General features: G+C 41.3%; 1 protein-coding gene across 1 annotated transcript; it reads left to right on the top strand.

Annotated features, from left to right (window-relative positions):
* Window positions 1-337: 337 nt before the first annotated feature.
* On the top strand, window positions 338-19,103 carry usp46 (ubiquitin specific peptidase 46). The gene is made up of 9 exons (XM_022203037.2): window positions 338-708; window positions 5,939-6,019; window positions 9,438-9,651; window positions 11,856-12,094; window positions 12,549-12,625; window positions 12,729-12,812; window positions 12,897-13,094; window positions 15,212-15,290; window positions 15,393-19,103. The coding sequence occupies exons 1-9, from the start codon at window positions 673-675 to the stop codon at window positions 15,492-15,494; spliced, it is 1,110 nt and encodes a 369-aa protein (XP_022058729.1). The 5' UTR covers window positions 338-672; the 3' UTR covers window positions 15,495-19,103.
* The last annotated feature ends 411 nt before the right edge of the window (window positions 19,104-19,514 follow it).

Genomic DNA, 19,514 nt, shown 5'->3' with positions numbered 1-19,514 from the left:
TAATCTCTAACCTACAAAACATCTACTTTATGGACTACATTAATCAGTTTATTCAAATGTTTAACAATGAATATCTTTGAATATTTTTGTAATAAATATCGAAACTTTGTAGTACAGCAAGCTTTAGTATTGCTAAACCAGACACATCCCTTTAAATACATAATACAAATAAACCACAACTCCCTAAAGTCATTGCTTCCCATATCAGCCGCTGATTGGTTGCAGTTCAGTTAAACTTTCCCGTACAGCTCTATGATTGGCCTTCCTGTCCTGTCGATCAAACACGGGTGAATCTGAGCCAATCGCCACCGGATATTTCCGGAGATGGGCGGGGCTACTGCGCTTCCTCACACAGCAGGCTTGTTTCCCGACCGTTGCTAACAACCTGCTGCCCGTAACTTCGTCCGTCCACCGCTCCCTCATGCACCGACGGTTCCCGGCGGCGGTGTTCTCGGTGTGCGTGTGAGGATGAAGCCGTGTCGACTGTGAGCGCAGCCCCCGACCCTCGGCTCCGTGCTGGCTGCATGGTGCTCCGCGTCTCTCCGCCCGCTTTCTGACGCTTGGGGTTGCAGTCTGGCCTCCAGCCGCGGCTGCGAATCAACTTCATTTCTCAGCGTCGCCCTGCTCTGTTTATTTTATAAAGATGGCGGTGAGGGGGACACTGTAAACTAAATGACTGTCAGAAACATCGCCTCCATTTGTAATATGGTGAGTAAAGCCGCTGCTCGTGTTGTTGTGTTGAACCTGGTGTGGTGATGGTTCAGTCGCCTCCCACCTGCAGCCTCTTTATCACAGCCACCACTTCCATCCACCTCAGCGGCTCTCTGGGCTCCTGCAGGCCCGAGCCTTGACATTACTGCGCCGGCTTTCACTTTGTGTGTTGCAGTCCGGACAGACCGACTCTGTGTGCAATTTGTAGAGCCGTCAGCGGTGACTGACAGGTGAATGAAGCCTGTGACAGCTTGTTGTGATTGCATAATGTGGTGCTGCTGCAGAGGGCTGCTTGCATGCTGGCAGCAGAGAGCAGGGATCCGCACTAATCTGTGTTTACGGTGCGTTCAGGGGCAGGGAAGAGTGGGTAAGAACAGACTTAAACGGCTCTGCCTAATGCCGGCGGCCTTCCGCTTTATTTAGACTGGATACTAAAGTCAAAGGCCCGCAGTGTCAGTGTCCTGTGAGGACTGATGCACTGTATCTCTGCAGGATGGTGCACACTGTGAATGGTGAGTGCTGCAGGTGTATTGATGCAGATCACCCAGCTGACATTTCAGATCAAGTTCTGCACATTTCTAGTGATGTTTTCAGCAGGAACTTTTTTTCCCCAGCTACCAGGATGTTCCTAAAGTTCTGTAAAGACATTCTTCCTGAAACATTTTCCAAATGTTGCATTATAACACCCTTCCTTTGTTGTCATACAACACTGTGGGAATGTTTTATGCAAGAATGTTCTTTAGTGTGTTACCTCAACAACGTCTTCAGAGTGTTACAGGCAAAATGTTCTACCATTGTTAATATATCACATTACAGGAACGTCATCTGAGGCTTCAGTAACATTATTTTGTTTTGAAGTCTTTCATTCGTAACATAATCTGACAGCATTCTCCAAACATCCTCTAAGTGTTCCATGTAAAATGTTAGTCTTTGTTAGGTTGTTTCAAATGAGAGTCATCCTTCAAACATTCTCTGGTTTCATTAAGACTTTAGTAGAACTTGCAGGTAATGTTGGCCAATGTTGTGGAACATTTCCCTCTCGCTGGGTAGTTTGAGTGAACATTGGTTATCATCAGCAGTGGACAGTTTTTGCGGAGGAGTTCAGGCTGAGAGTTTGACTCACATGGAGGTCAAGGAAGCAGTCTCAGTGAAAACTAAACCACATGTACACAAGTCAAACTGACCTCTGTCAATAGGTCACACTCTATCTACTTGACATAGGATATTTGATGTTTTCACTTTTTTGTGGCTGTCTAGAATGCCTAGTAATTACACTGACACACTAGATAATGATTCCAAGAAGTTTCATCAAAGCAAACTGGATGCAGCAGCCTCCCTAAAGCCTAGGAAGGTGATCACACCAACTAACCATCGCTAGAGTCTGGTGATGATTAAAAGTCATATTAATTCATCAAATGTGAATGTTTCAGCAGGTACAAAGAAGTCGGGTCTAAGGACTAACTATTCAGCTTTATTCCTGGCTGGAAAAACCACATCATGCCTGTCACCAAATGTTTTCCACACAAGCTAGGTGTTCCCTTGGGCTCTGCTGGCTGCAGTTCCTGACAGCTATAGACGGCTTTGTTGTGGATTTATTTTGTGTGATGCAAGGCGTAATCTCTCTTTGAATCATGCAATGTAGTGCTTTACAACTTTTAGGACTGATGATAACCTGGCGAAGAGCACAACGTGTTAAAGTTCCTGCGGTTCTGGCCAGCATCAGATGACCTTGGCCTTCGACTGAAGTGGCACAATGTCTTTCCACAGTCACAAATAGTCTGTTTGTTTTTTTTGCTCATTCAGATTTCTCAGTTGCTTATGAAGGTAAGACTGACATGTAGAAGTCCCTGAGAACTCATACAGAGTATAATAAACATCTAACTCGATTGATTAAAATCTCAATAAAGCTCATTAGACGACCACAATTTACAAAACCTCAGAGTGAGTACGGTCAGTAAGATCATACAAGACTTTTATGTCTAAAGTGCCCTTATTCTGTTGAGATGTCACACTGTGTCCATCCAGCCTTTTGTTTCTTTCTTGGCTGCTGGTTCTGGGTCAGTCTTGTGTTGTTCAGCAGTTTGTGCCACTTGTTTCCAGAGCTGTTCAAAGAAAGTTTCATCTTTGCTCTATTTAAGAGTCAGAACAGGAGAGTCAGCTATATCCATAGCTAATAAAAACATGCTAACAAAGACTCTAAGTCTTCATTTATAAAACAGATGTACTTCATACTGTTCTATACTTTTCAGTCTCAATGATATGAAGTGTTTGAGTTGCAACAATATCACTGGTTGGTTAGAAGTACTTGCTTGTACGTGGCTGGATGGAGGCTGGTTGTGCCGTTAAAATCTCTGGGAACAGCCGGAGAGTAAAATTCTGCAACAAGCCTGCCAGAGAAGTATCAGTTTCTGGTTGTAACTCCACTTCTATGAGAACATGTGTGACCCTCAAATGGCTGAACTGTTGGTTGTGTTTGGTGTCCAGACTTTTAGTCCACTTGCTCTGCCTCTGATTATTAGGTTTTACAGTGTCTCTCCTGTAAATGAAAGGACACATCAGTGACAGCTGGTGTCTTATTGCATTGTTGCTTTATCATAAAATATGATTTTATTCCCCATTTTATATCACCGACCCTTTCAGAATGACAGCGTTTTAATAGAAGCTGTATTTCCTGTAGCATGTAGATGAGCACCACTTACAGATGAGCCACTGTATCCCTGCAGAAAGAACGTCTGTGACGAAAAGGAGCTGATCTTAGTATCATCATCATTCACTGCTTCTTATTGCTGTCAAAATATACTTATTTTTTATATGTTATGAAAAAAACAAATCATGTTATGTGTTGTTCTGTTACTTTCCCTGATGTTTTATGTTTTTGCTGTGTTGGTTCAGTATCTGTTATCAATTAGTCATATTGTTTAGAAGTCATGACAGATGGTTTATATAGTGTCCCACAGCATAAGACGATGTTTGTAAATTGATTCTACCAACTGTTGAAAATCCAACAGTTATCAGAGACAGACGACTGAAAAATATGCTTTTCTCCTGTCAGCTGATAGCACTGCGTCACACAAAACAACAATAAAACCTTCAATAGCTCATTTTATCAGATAATACGGCTACATCAGTAGCTGAATAGTTAGTTAATTGTCAACTGTAAGAATAATCTGCTACTATTTTGATCATTAGTTCATCATTTCCAGTCAAAATTTTCTGATTCCTACTTCTTAAATTTGAGCGTTTTCTTGTTTCTCTCCTCCTTTATGACAAGTAACTAAATGTATTTGTGTTGTGGACAAAACAAGACAGTCATCGTGGGCTTTGGGAAACACTGATTTGATATTTGTTTCAATTTTTTTCACACTTTACAGTCCTAACAACTAATCAGTTAATCACGACAATCAACAGTTACAATAATACGTAGTTGCTTGCAGGTGATGTGTGTATGTCTGTAGGAGGCAAATAAAATATAATCTTAAAGGTGTCTCCTTTTTGCATATTCAAGGAACCAACACACTCTTGTTTGTAGTCCGTAATATATTAGCTAGGGCTGGCCCGAATAGTGGTTTCTGGCCTCCGAATATTCAGGCCCTATTAAAGTCGAATATCCGGATATTCGTTCCGCCCCGTAACGTCCGACCGGGGGGGGCGGCGGCGGGGGCGGCCCAAATATTTGGATCCGTTTGTGTGGTTCGTGCGGCGGCGCAGCAGCGGCGGCGGAGACGGCCGAATAATCGGATCCGTTCGTGTGGTCTCCCGGGTCCACATTTTGCCCTCGTTTAGTCTTTAGTTAAACTGAAGAATTCTCAAACACCGGTCTTCAGCATCTTGTCTTGTGTTTATGCAACGAAGTGAAGCATGACGTCAGAGTCGGCAGCCACCCGGCCATTCGAGTGGTGTTTACAAACAAGAATGGAGGAGCCGAAATGAGCCGAAGAACACGGCGGGATGAGCCAAAATGGGCCGAAGGCGCATGGAAGAGACGAGCTCCGAATATTTTCGTATGGGGGCGGGGGGGGGGGGGGGTGATCACATAGACATATGTGTATATGTTATAGACATATGTGTATATGTTTATGTGATCACAGGACGAGATGAGCCGATGTGGGCCGAAGGCGGAGGGAAGGCAGTAACGCTGCACATTCTTTCCGCCCGGTGACGTCCATATGTATCCGAATATTCGAATTATGTTGCAAACAAAAAAGTGTTAATCTTCAGTTTTAATCTACAATGTTGAAAAAAACAGAAATAAGTAAATAGCACTGAATGAGAAGATGTGTCCAAACTTTTGTGTTGGTGAAACTGCAAAGTTCCAACTGCAGACTAATAATTATAAGACAAAGAAAGCGATGACAGTGTTTAGATGTCAGCTTTTTCTGCTCCACTAACTTCAGTTCATACTGATCAGCATTGTTTTCAGTGTTTTTCCTCCTTAACGTAACAGTGCTTCTATTTTACAGCCTTTAATGAGGAGCTCATGTGTCAAAATGTGACGTCAGGTGTCAGCAGAGTTGCATGGATATTCCATCTCTGTCTTGCAACAGTTTTGTGTAGATTTTGATGGATGTGTCCACTTATGGTGCATGTTCACCACGTTTGCGATAAAAACGTGTGTGTACGGCCCACGGTGCTGCATATGTGCCGCTGCGTCTCAGACTGGAAGTGGCAAATCGCACAAAGGGTTATTCACTGTCTGAGAGAAATGACGGTCATTAAAAGTCGAAGCCTTCCCCAAACTAAATTGTCTCCGGTGCTCACTCAACAAAGCTGCAGTTCATTTTGGAGTGAAAAGGCTCCGACAAGAGATAAGTGCTCCGTCTCAGCAATCAAGCACAAAATGCTCCTGACTTTTGATACACATCTACCTATTTAGACCATCTCCATTTTCTAATTTGACAGGAGAGTTTATCCTTTTTTCCCCTCTTTTTTAGTTGTGACAGCCGTGGGAATCAAGATGAGCTCTATTTTGTGCAATTTGAGAAACTGAGACTTTATAATTTGACAGGAAGGATCATTTTTTATCAGTTACACTGTATCAGAAAGAGGCTTTTCATTTTACTTTGAGCTCCAGCAGCCTGTTGGTGCTCTTTGACTGTTTATCATTTCCATATTCATTTGAGTACATATGCATAGACTAGACAAACAAATTAGGCTTTTTTTCTAACTCTATATAGCCACAAATGAGCAAACTGTTACATGGTGATGAATGCATGTTTTGTTCTTTCAGGGCACCAATGCCTCTGCTCTGGAGAAAGACATCGGCCCGGAGCAATTCCCAATCAATGAACACTACTTTGGATTGGTCAATGTGAGTACCACCAAATCCTCTCATACATTAACAGAGGTCACTGCCAAACAACACCGGTGTCCTTTTTCAAAACAAAGTGCCATCGAGCCGCAGTGAGTCATGCCCTGCTGCTGAAGATGTTGTTTGTGAGTGTGGTGTTGGCCCATCGGAGGATGTTCTGTTTCCTTAATATGGCATTCACATAAACACACATGCTGCTCAGAAGCTGAGATACCGTGTTTACCAAATGGAGGGAAAAAAATAGAGGATATTGGAATGTTTTTTATCAGATAATTCAAAAAGCAGTTTGCAGTTTGGCAACACTAGTAAATTTGTGTGTAGGAAACTGCAATTTTTAAAAATAAATTTGAGCACTACAGTAACATCTGGAGTAGTTTTTGGAACAAGATTTGATTACATCTGCTTTAAAAAGCCTGTACTATGTCACAAAAGGGACAGAAGTCAAGCTAGTTTCAGTTTACCAAGGAGAAATACTGATCGTAACACTATTTTTGAAACTAAAGCAGTTGACATGTAGATTCATACACGTATGAAGTACCGCAGCTCTATAATTATGAGTCCACCAGGAACAGACAAATAGAAGGATGAATAACAGCTATCCTCCGATTATTGACCTGGCCAATTACCATGGCCGATATTTAACATTTTTCCGATTATCGGTATCATTATTTTTATTGACCGATTATTGATAAATAAAATGTGCTACTTCATGTCTGATACAGCCGCCTCTCTCCGTCGTCGCTGTGTGGTCTCAGAAATGTCTCTCAAGCAGAGACTGTGAAAACTGAACAAGAAACGCAAGCTGTTGCCACAAACTAGGAAATTAGCTACTAGTGACTAAGACTACACTAACGGCTAGCAGCTAAGTTAGAAGGAAGCCACAGATGACCCTGAAACTGAGTCTGGGAAACAATGATTAACAAAAAAAGCACTCAGAGAGCGCCGTACTCTGCCAAGGCTTTATTTCTCCACATGACATTGTCACATGGGCAGCATATTTTTGTAGAAATGCAGCATTTTTTTTTTATTTTATTAGGTATTGCTGATTATAAATTATGGCAACATAGAATGTGGCCATTTAATATATAGTAGACGTACCCACAAACAAAATGACCTTTTGCTGAACACAGGAATCTGTTATGGATGTGTACTTTATGTATGGATACCGAATTGTGTGACCTAAATATGTAGCGGGCAGCAGTTATTAATGGGACTCGGAAACACCCCTACAATTTAATCAGTCGTTCCTTGTATGATTTCCGACGGATCAGTCCCAATTAGCGGTCAGTTTGCAGTAGGATCACAATCACGTGATCGTCAGCAGGCGGGTGATGTAGCTTCCACTTGTCGTCATAGTTACTGTGACGCCGTGCTGCTATCTCACAATGATATAGAAGTCTTTAACAAATCCCTGGATCCAGACTATAAGTCGCATCACTGCCAAAATCTAATCACTTGGTCCTTGTGTCATTTCTGACCTTCCCTGAAAATTTCATCTGAATTTGGTTGTCCATTTTTGAGTAATGTTGTGCACAGACAGACTCACAGAAGGACAAACGTATGCTGATCGTCACATAACTCTGCTGCTTCCCTTGGTGGAGTAAATATTGTCTTAAGATATGGACCCTAATGATAATAAAAATGATAGAATGGTGAAATATTAAGAAAATGGAGAAGAACAGCAGACGTAACTGCAGGAGACAAACTGAATCTGAGTCGATCCCACATAAACAGAGGAGAGCATCCTAATTCAATCCCTCCCATTTCTATTTTACATAATCAGTTATAATCACCATTATTAATGAAGAAGCCTAGTTATAAATGACAGGTTCTCTGACATCACATGCTGTTAAAACATTACGTGAAATGTACATCGGCTCCAAATGTTGGAAAAGAATTCCCATATTGGTCAATCCCTACAGGATTTAACACAACTGATCATAACTGGAATATTGATACTCAACACGATGTCTGCTATTGATGTCTGCTATCAGTCATATTTTGCGTGTTTACCATAAACCTACTCTGTTTCTAAGGGAGTTGACAAATTTAGAATTTTGCAGACATTAAAGATGACTTACAGGCCACTGTCCAGCTTTTCATACAAGTAGAGGTTTCCAACATGTTTTAAACAGCAGATATTTGTTCCCTTTATTATTAAACCTTTTTAGCTTATAGTTCTGCTGCAAGTGGAAAGTTTTTTAGGAAAAATATCAACAAGGCATGTAAAATTTGTGAAGCACATTTTTAGAGTAACTGCTCTAAACTTAACATTATGTCATGTTTAACTGTTGGCAAATTCAATAAGTAAAATCACTTATTTATGTTTTTTCAGCAAAGAAAAGCAGAGATGGCAACCAAAAGTAATTAACAAATATGTCAGAGAATAGTAATTTCCCATTTTTATCAACATGCAGATAGGTGTACTGTTTATACACACATATGTGCAGAGTTGGACTATAAACTATCTGTTACATAATGCACTATAAACTAAACATACCTCTTCTGGATTGTATTTAGTCAGCACGAATGAATCTGTGATCATTCCTCCCCCCAGTGCCAAAAGCTGCTGCTGATGGACCTGAAACAGCTGTGCAAACCGAAGTTTGGCAACAATAATAAATTCATGTGTAGGAAAATGAAGCAGAGACTATGTTTTACAGAAACATCTGAAGCACTTTGTAACAGAGTTTTATTTAAAACAACCAACCCGGTCGTGACATAAGCAATAAGTAATACCAAACTACTATCAGTGTCATATTTCCTGGCTGAAACCCATCCGGAACTCATATCTCTATGAATACAATCCTCCTGTCTAACTTATGTCCACATTTCTGTTCCAGAAGCAGCAGTGAAATCCTGTCTCTTCACCAGCACAATATGTACCAAAACAAAAACACTCCGAAATGCAAAAGTAATTAGCAAAAGAAGACCAACTTTCTAAATTACAGCCGCTCAGACTCACAACTACCTACTACTGAACATCAGGACAGAGATTCCTCAATGATGTGACACTTTGTGAAAAAAGTAGAAACACTTTTCCATCTGAATTTAACTTAAAAAAAGCATGTAAAATCAGATAAAACTTGATTAATCCTGAAGGAAATTCTTAAGCCAGATATTGCTCATAAAATAAAATTGCACAACATGACAATAAATGCATTGCTAATAGAAAAATATGATTCATTACTGAAAATAAAAATAAATAAGCTTAAAAAAAGACTCAAATAGAAAAGTAAGGTGTAATGCTGGCAATGATTCTCAGGTAGTGAAGTATTATTTTATATGATCATGAAATATTGCAGATGATATTGGAATAGGAAGTCATTTTCAAAGAGTTTCAAAAATATATTTATATTTGAGTTCCTGTTTTAAGAAGGTTTCTTTTGTCTTCTTCGCTGTTGCTTCCCACCGTCAGTTTGGAAACACATGCTACTGTAACTCAGTGCTCCAGGCTCTCTACTTCTGCCGGCCTTTCCGGGAGAACGTTCTGGCCTACAAAGCCCAGCAGAAGAAGAAGGAGAACCTGCTCACATGCCTGGCCGACCTCTTCCACTCCATCGCCACGCAGAAGAAGAAAGTGGGCGTCATCCCGCCCAAGAAGTTCATCTCCCGGCTACGGAAGGAAAACGGTGAGAGCACGCCGTCTGATTGAAGCTTTGCAGGTAGTTTTTGTGGAATATGTTTTCAAGATCATTTGCTGAGATTGTGTGAACGCAGCAAAAGAAATGAATACTGCTGAATTCCTTTCATGCTCACCAGTCCCAGGGTTCTGGCATGCTGGTTTACTGGGAGAATATAGTTAATCACTTATTGGTCACATAATTAACTTTATTGAAATGAGTTAAATTTGGTCTCGTCACCTGTGTTGTTTGGTGTCAGACACAGATTGCGCCATAATCAAGCTTTGTTGTTTCCACCAAAGCCATCATGCACGTCCTTTCACATGCATTTACACGGATTCATGTTGTGTGATAGCAGCGGTGTTTGGCTTTAATGCAATCTGAATATTAGAGGTGAAGGGCAGGTGCATGTTGGTGGTAAGGTCATTCAGAGTAGAGCTGACAGAAAGGCTGACTGTTCTCTGCTGTCCATATTGAGGAAGCTCTTTATGCGAATGAACAATGCGATCTCTGTTGGGACCCGGCTTTGGTCAGCTGCCTCATCTCTGGACTTGTTTTTTTTCCCCTCTGTGCCTCCCCACCCCATCCCCACTCATTCCCCCGTCATGCACTTCTCAGTTTTCACTTTTTACATACAGATCTGTCAAAACAGGATTGTGTTTGTATCATCAACAAAGCCTGCTGGATCTCTGGCATGTGACAAACTGAAAGAAAAACCAACAAAAGGTGCATTAGTAACGTGTTGAGCCTCCACATGCCTCATGAACAGCAACAGTGCATTTTGGCATTGATGTGTTTACTTTTCCCATAAAACCGCCCTCATTTATACTTCATGCACAGAATAGGCTCTAGAGAGGTTTGTGATCCCTGTCACTAATGACATCAACAATAAAGCTCTGGAGCCAGGAGTCAGCAAACCCGGAGTCCGATCAATGAAATAGAATTAGAGATGTACATTAGAGCTACCAAACACTTGGAGTGTGATATTAATAAAATGCATCTGCTAATGTGAGACATGCATCACAAAGAGGAGATTTTTAAAAGACTGAGAATGAAGAGCTATTGATTGGCATGAAGCTTAAAAGAGTTACAGAGTAATCTTCTTAAATATTGATATTTCTTACTCCACAGTCAGTCTGAAATGAAAATGATTTGTTGTGGCTACCTGCTGGTTCGAATGACTCCAAAAACGTGCAGAACGGCAGATTAACCACTAAATGCACAAAGGGCTTATTGGAGTTAGTTAACTCTTTGTTCCTGAGTGGTGTACTGTAAATCAAGTTTTGTTTTAGCTGGTTTAACAAAACCTAAACCTCAGAGATAACCAGTTTCATGACAACTTTCTTTAGTGACCCAGGTTTTCTTCTTCAGGCACACATTCACACAAAAAGGGGCATTTAAGGGACTCTTCTTCGTTGAATTACAGTTTAAAAACGTGGCTCATGCAAATGATGGAAGAGAAGAATGTTAGTAGAAATCTGTAATATATTTATTCAATACAGCTGCTTATTTGTAATGTGACAACAGCACATTATAGCTGTTAAACGTCATGCATTTAAACATGATGCTCAGAAAATATATTTAGGGCAGACACCGTCTAAACCTGAGGGATACGTGGAAATCACTGAAGTTTTTGGTCAAATCAAAGTGAAATTGATATGAATGATTTTATATTTCTGTAATAATACCAGCAGACTGATCAGTTTTTGAATATGTGTTCTATTGGCTGCAGTACCAGCAGTGTAAAACAGACTCAGCAAATCAGGATCAAGTATAGAAACATATTTACTGCATTATCAACTGAATAGATGTAGCTTCCCATGGCATTGCAATGAATGCAGTTTGTACCACTGTAGCAGCACAGTTTAATTCAGTGAGATCACTGACATACAGCTTAACAGGTTTAAAGATAAAAATAAAAAAAAATTGTATTGCTCACAGTCTTAGCATGAGAAAGAATAATTTCCAAATTGCAGAATTTTGCCTCAGTGGAAAGCTGTGATCCAGGCCATTTATTCCTATGCATGACCTAGTATCTCAAAACTGCTACAGAAATTTAAATCAAGTGTTTCTTTAGACCAAGTGTCACACAAACATCTAAATATTGCATTCAGAATGGACAAATAAACTGCCACTAAATGCTGAGGTCAGAATTGTCTGTTCACTACAGTTCCTCTTTAAATTTTCTTCTTTATCTTTGTCTCTCCCTTCAGATCTGTTCGACAACTACATGCAACAAGATGCCCATGAATTCCTCAACTACCTGCTGAACACGGTGGCCGATATCCTGCAAGAGGAGAAGAAGCAGGAAAAGCAGAATGGTCGCCTCAAGAACAACGGCACCGCCGTCCCCACGGAGGCTGACACGGAGAACAAGACGGAGCCCACATGGGTTCATGATATCTTCCAAGGCACACTGACCAATGAGACGCGCTGCCTCAACTGTGAAACGGTGAGCTGCATTTTGAGTTGTCCACACAGGTAGTTTGTGCTGTCTGTCCCTGTGCAACCCTGGAAAGTGATCTCTCCTGAATAAGTCTGAAAAGGGGATTAGCTTTTTGCAAAGATGCTGAGAGATGCAAAAAATAAAAAAGCACAATCAGATGCGGCGAGAACACCTGGCGGGTTCTGCCCACCCACTTTACGTCAGGGCCGCCAGAGGCTTTGTCCTCACAGTTTTGAGGGCGAGAAGTGGGAAAGGTTGCCCTGAACAACCCCTACAAACACCAAGGTGCTACGCTGTGCAGAGACAAAAGCTGCTCAGTCAAATATGCATTTCAAAGCCTGGCTGAGTGCGTACAGGTGTGGGTGGGTGGTTGTTCTGTCACAGCACAGCAGCCTTACCCTCACTGACTCAAAGAAAATGACAGCTGAGTTACATCGCTGTCTCTCCCTCTGTCTGACAGGTGAGCAGCAAAGATGAGGATTTTCTGGATCTTTCTGTGGATGTGGAGCAGAACACATCAATAACACACTGTCTCAGGTAGTATCGATTTATTCTGCATCCAGTCACCGCCAAAGAAGCCGACATATTCCCATTTGGTCCGAGACGAATTAGGCCTGCTGTGGTATGCTTTGTCTTCCAGGGACTTCAGTAACACAGAGACTTTGTGCAGTGAATACAAATACTACTGTGAGACATGCTGCAGCAAACAGGAAGCACAGAAACGGTCAGTAAAGCGCAAAGTTTAACACAGCGTTGATGTAACATTGTGCAGAAACGTACTTCTCAAAGCATGTGTGCTTCTCTGCAGGATGCGTGTCAAGAAACTTCCTATGATCCTGGCGCTGCATCTCAAGAGGTTTAAGTACATGGAGCAGCTCCATCGCTACACCAAGCTGTCCTACCGAGTGGTTTTCCCCCTAGAACTGCGTCTGTTCAACACGTCTGGGGATGCAGTCAATCTGGATCGCATGTATGACCTCGTGGCGGTTGTGGTTCACTGTGGGAGGTACAGTATACTCATGAGCAGCTTAGAATACAAGGTGTGAGCAAAGAGTTGAGAGACTATATCTGTAAAAATCAAATCCCTTACCTGATTTACTTTTAACCACCATCCCTAGTGTGTCAAAATGACAAACCTTCAGCTTGAATCTCATTTGGGGAACGTGGAAGAAGTCACAGGGAGCTAAATGAGTGAGTCGTGTGCGACAGTGTTGTTTTCGTGACTAAAAAAAATTTGGTGTTCGCTCCACGCTGTGACCAAGCACACAGCACAGCTGGAGACATGCCTGTACCACAGTTCAGGTCATTTGTACTGAATGTTCTCCCTCAGGACATTACAGCAGAATGTTGGTCCAACTCTGGGGGACTACGTTATGATTCACAACCACACGAATGCTGAAGTAAACAAGCAGACTCAATTGGGGCGTTTGATGCGCCTACTTGAACTGTGAAAACTGCTGCTTGTTCTCGATGGTAGCCACAGACCCACCTCTCTTAACCTGTGATGATTTTTGAGAGGATTTGGGATCAGTCTGTGGCTGTCAATTTTAATGTTACATATGAACAGTAGCCAGCTGCTGCTCAGCTTCTCAGAAAGACTGAGGGCTTGACTACAAAGCAAGTTTAATGGGTTGGCGAGGTATGTTGCGCCTAAAGCCAGAGTCTCAGTGTCATTAAGGTGGCTGTCTTTTAACCTGGCTAGATCACCATGGTAACGATGCTGCACAGCCAGGCGTAAACTAACTGTGACATCACCGTTGGTTTCAACGGTGAGAAAATGAAGCCCGGATTTTGCTACTTCCTGGTCGCCGTTTTGGATTTTTTGGAGCCAGTGACGTAAAAAGCGTCATCAAACAGACTGGACCGGAGAGCAACTAGGGGCAGGATTGGCTGAGAACTCTCTTATCCCGCCCACGTTTTGCCGCAGAGGCTTCTGTTGCTGTCTATCAAGTATGGCCACGCCCCCTGGCTCCGCCAACTTTAACGATTTATTTAAAATTCAGTATTGATTTATTTTAAGATCGGCCACCTGATCTCTCATTTTGACCATGAAAACTAACGGGGAAAAAATCCTGAGCTGTAGAACATCAGTCTATCAAATTTTATTTTCTCCAAAAATGAATTGGGGTCTATGGAGCAAAAGCTTTTTGGAGCCAGGCCGAGCGGGCGGCGTGATATTGCAAGTTTTTGACACTTCCAATTTTGCTTCAATTCTGGAGCCAGATGCTACGTCCACTATATATACAGTCTATGTGCACAGCTAACCGCTGACAGGTAAATTGACAGTTTGTAAGAAGTGCTGAAATGAGTGACTGCTTTGAAAGTGTACCAAGTTGAAAAATACATATAATTAAGAATAAACCATTACCAGTTTTCTGCAGCAAAAGTAGCTTTACGCTGTAATACATTTTTAAAATCTTCATAGCTCTCCATTATATCAACCTGTTCCTCTTGACTGAACTAGGCAGCACATATTGGTCCATTGTATGCAGAAAGTGGAAAAAAATGAAGCTAATTATGCATCGAACAATCTTATTTCTGGGAGGACACACAGACCCTCATGAAAAATGTGGTTACCAAGTTGATAAACACTCTGATTGGGCTTTTAGGTTTTTTTAGAGCCGGCTAACAAAAAAAGAAAGCCTGGCCATGTCGATCTTGCTTTTTAGTACATCCCTCTGGAGACTCTGAGCCTGGCTTTATCTGGAAGTAAAAGCAACCCCTGGGTCAACATCACTACAGCTTACAAATCTGCATATTATTTCTCTAGTTTTGAAAAAGCATAGTGCAAAAAAGAAAAATCTCCAAGTGGTCAAACTATTGCTTAAAGCTTACATTGTAACCGAGCAGCTTGGCTTGGTTTCAGGTATAAGATTGTCCTAGTTCTCTTGTTTTTATTAAAAACTGAGTTACTCCATGACTTGTCGCAGTTATTAAATACAAACGTGGCCTCAAAATCAGTTTTAGTTCTTGTTTAATGACACTAAGTAAACGTGTGGCCAGTTGTGTTTGGATGAATTTAGTACAAATGACAGGAAGCTTAGACAGAGGCAGTAAAATGTGAGGGTTTGGTTTGCAGGATCTGTACACTGGAGTTACTGTTTGTCTGTTTTTTTTCCTCAGTGGACCGAATCGAGGGCATTACATCACTATAGTGAAGAGTCATGGTTTCTGGCTGCTGTTTGATGATGACATTGTGGAGGTGCGTCACTCTTTGCCTGCTTAATGTTCTTTGACTCATCTGTTTGGATATGTGCTATTGTTTGTATTACCAGTAAAGCCTGTGTCATCCTTTGTTGTGCAGAAAATTGATGCCCAGGCCATCGAGGAGTTTTACGGCCTTACCTCAGACATCTCCAAGAACTCTGAGTCGGGATACATCCTCTTTTACCAGTCGAGGGAGTGACACTGGAGCTGGATCTGTGACACAGGAGGAGACTGAATAGGAAGAAATCTCTTCTTTTTCTTTTTTTTTTTTGTTTTGCTTTTTTTTTTTTACCTAAAGCCTAACAGACTCCTGCTCCCTCCCTCCTCCGAGTCAGACCTCTCTGACGTTTGTGCCAATCCTCTGTCCCAGTTTCTCCCTCTGGGCTTTACCTGTGCTTCATCTCTCTCTCATTCTGTCTCTCTCTCTCTGTAATTTGATTCTTGTCTTTTAGTCACCTGCATCTGGACTGCACTTTAAAGCAAAAGCAAAAATGCTCAACGGCTTGACGGAAACAAATAATAAAAAAATAAGCGTCCCATCGAGCACAAGCTTGGTGTTGCTACTAGGAGAAGCCTGCAGAGGTGAAGGGTCTGGTGCACATACAGACAGCTGTCGTTAATTGTACTATATCATTTATATGTATATAAGGTCTACTTCCATGATGTGCCACCCAATCATTATTCCTTTCATTAGGGCTATTTTCCCCATCACTGTCCAGTCCTTTGGTGTGTTAATGTCCCTGGTGGATGCATGAGAAGCGAATGAGACAAACACTGCATAATAGAGACATTTCATGCATTTTTAATGGTTCTGAAGCAATATACACTAAACAAAAATCTAAATGCAGCATGTACATGGCCTTAGAGAAGAAAGTCAAATATCACATTTCTGTTGTTACAGTTAGATTATTAAAATTAGTTACAGTTGGAAATGGTTGCATTTAGCTACTTGGGCACAGACAGTTTTTGAGCCGTGACAAATTCTCAACTATGAGGCAGGCGTGACTTTAATTGATAATGAACAGACACTCCTTTGACTATAAAAGGGCACCTTAAAATGCAGCTTTACTCAAATAACATAACACCCAGATGAGAAGAGAAAGAAGAGAACAGGTTGTTGGTATGTTGGATGCTGGCATGTCAGTATCCCAGCACTTGAATGTCCACAACTTTACTTTTTGGCATCTAAGAAATCGTTGCAGATGGCACGGTACAACAGACAGTCTAACGGCAGACTTCACACCACCATCCAAGCCCAGGACTGTCACATCTGACTCGTCCATTTGCACAATTGGTAGCGCTTGGCTATAGAATGATGAATGAATTAACTGCCTGAGGGAAGCTGGTTTGCGAGCTTGTTGTCCACACTAAGACCTTGATCTGACGGCTGAATGTCCGATGAAGGAAGGCTGTTTTCACTGAAGAATCAGATGTACAGAGCAGACAGCAGATGTCAGGTTCGGCTTTGTACGGGGGAAGGCTTTACGAATGTCAGCTTTGTATGGAGAGTGGCAGGGATATGGAATGGATGAAGAACACATCAGCGTTTCATTGATGGCAATCAGCGCATAACATGGTTATCCTGTTTATTCAACACACGCTATGCATTTCTAGCAGATTCAAATGTTCCAATTTTGTCACAGCCTGCAGACTTTCCAGAGATATCATCTGTCAAACATCTGTATGATTCTCTGGATGGCGTGTCTGACAATGAGACCCAGTTCCCTAAAATGTCCACCAACTTCACCAAGCCCTTCAGTAAGAGTGGACAACACTCCACAAGTAGCATCAACAACTTCTTGAACTCACTGTGACACTGCATGATGCAAATGGTGGATGGATAGCTTTCTAACTTGTAATTTCTGGTCTATAAGCCCACTCTCCATCTGCTCATTATATTTCCAATATGGTACAAACTTCTCATGTGTTAGAACAACAAATACTTATTCCCTTATGTTAGACAGAATGGATAGAATTTAATTCAGTATTACATGCTGCCTTTATATTTTTGTTCAGTATAATAAGGGAGAACTCACAAGCGTAAAACTACCTAAACTTCAAACCGTAAACAGTCTAAGTTATTTGTTCGGTCTCTTTTCTGTGACAGATGTCTGACCAGATGTGAACCAGTACTTAAATCCAACTGAGCCACATACTCTTAACACTACACCTGAAAAAGAAATTCCTCAGCTGAATCTTCATCTTCAGATTAACCCCCCGCCCCCTGTATTTATTGAACTTAACGTATTTATCACTGTTGTTTGTAATGCTGACTGGTAGATAATGAAGGTGTGCGTAAGATGCTCTTTGAAGAGCTAAGACTGGCTGTTTGAGCTCCTATTATAAAGGACACAGTGTAAGTTATACACAACTTGATAGGATATCTATAAAAAATAGGCATTGAAAGTTTAATTTTTGTAATTTACTTGTGGAAAAAGAAGGATTCAAGATTAAGATGAGGATGGAGACACAACCCAAACCTGCCTGATGCTTTGAATGACGTGAAAATAGTGCAATAAGAGGTGAAATGTGGACTTTCCATGTGAGATTAGAATCCATTTAATTGTTAGTAGTAGATGTGTTTTTTTTTTAAGGCTGATCTCTTCCCAGTGCTGTGTGTTTGTGATATCAAAGTAAAAGCTCCCCTGTCGCCACAGGAAATGCACTCTACCTGCTGGGATGTTGGCAAGTACCTTCTTTCATCCATCTTTTTTTTGAAACTCTACACAGCATTGTCCTTTTATTTCTATTCCTGTGTTGAACTGCAGCTGAGCAGATTTCCTCTTGTTTTGTCTCTGATAAATTGTGTGTGTCATATGTAGCACACTGGAATTCTAAAACCCCATAGTTGAAATTCAGTGTTAATTAACACACTGCCCCTTGTACTGTAGATGTAATCCCCAGAGGGGGCTTTTGGGACGTGCCCTGTAGAATAGTGCAACATCAAACAAATAGTTTTCCTGTGAACGACATTCCTGTTTGCTGCACATCAGAGGAAATTACCGTTTCAAACACATCTCATTATAAATAAGAGGTAGCAGTAGGATTAATTTGTTAGTTTAGTGTCTGTTTCTGTACAGGAGAGGCAGGATGCAAAGTGAAAATAGTCGGGATCTAGAGTGCACTTGCTTTTGTTTTCGCTTCCATGTTAGTCTGTTACTGGATGAAGTCACGAGGAATACGTGCCAAACTGGAGTCTATACTGACCTTGCAACAGTCTTTAACAGAACATTATTTTCTTTGTAAAGATACAACTGTACATATATATTATGTAGAAAAAAAACACTTCTGGAAATATGAAGATATTTTTTTAAAGTGAAGCTCTTAAAAATGTAAAGACACTCATGGCAAAGGTTTTAGCTTAATGCCGACCATTAATGAAGAAATACTGTGCTGTTTTACAATCACTACTACATGATCAGTCCAAACTGTGCAGAAGCCACCGCCTGTCACTTCACTGCTATGACTGGGGTTGAGCTGAGCCAGAGTAGGAAACGGTGGCAGTCTGAGAAGAAAGAGACTCTTTAACGCGCTGAGCTTCCATTAACACTTATGCACTCGCCCTCACTGAGACGCTCAGTCGTTGCACTCGGTCCCATGTATCTAACTGTGATGGTGTTCTGCTGGGGAGAGCTCAGAGTCCTGCAGCAGGCGACTGAGCTGAGGGAAGCAGGAGACGAGTCTTGCTTGGTGGTTAACTGAAAGTGCACTTTATTAGTGATGAGCTTCGATGCTTTAACATGACGAACCACAGTCTAACACACACTTTGAGTTTTTTCTTCTGTTCAATAAAATGACTATCAACTGACTTGGAGAAATGTTTGGTCTTTATTCCTTTACAGCTACAGCATGTTAGTGGAAGGATGAACCCTGAATACAGCAGTTTTAGACAAAAACCATCCTCTGTTAATTGTTAGCCCCCTGGTGATTCTGGTGTAGGAATTGCAAAGTCAGCTGTTCCAACACTTTGATCCAGATTAAAGCTTCACAACAAATATTGGGTGTTTAAGTACCCTGAGGGTCAATCCTGCAGACTTTGGTCTTGCCCTGATCACTATAAGGTTGACATTGTGGTTTTGAGTGAAATTGCTAAACAACTAATAGATGGATATCAGTGGAAGTTGGGACAGACAATCTTGTGCCACTCAGGATGACTTGTAAGAACATCAGCGTCTTGCTGAAGTTCCACACAACAGAATCAAATCAAATTTAGAATTTC

This window comes from Acanthochromis polyacanthus, chromosome 4, assembly GCF_021347895.1.
Source record: "Acanthochromis polyacanthus isolate Apoly-LR-REF ecotype Palm Island chromosome 4, KAUST_Apoly_ChrSc, whole genome shotgun sequence".
Classification (NCBI taxonomy): domain Eukaryota; kingdom Metazoa; phylum Chordata; class Actinopteri; family Pomacentridae; genus Acanthochromis; species Acanthochromis polyacanthus.
This window is presented reverse-complemented; position numbering and strand designations above follow the sequence as displayed.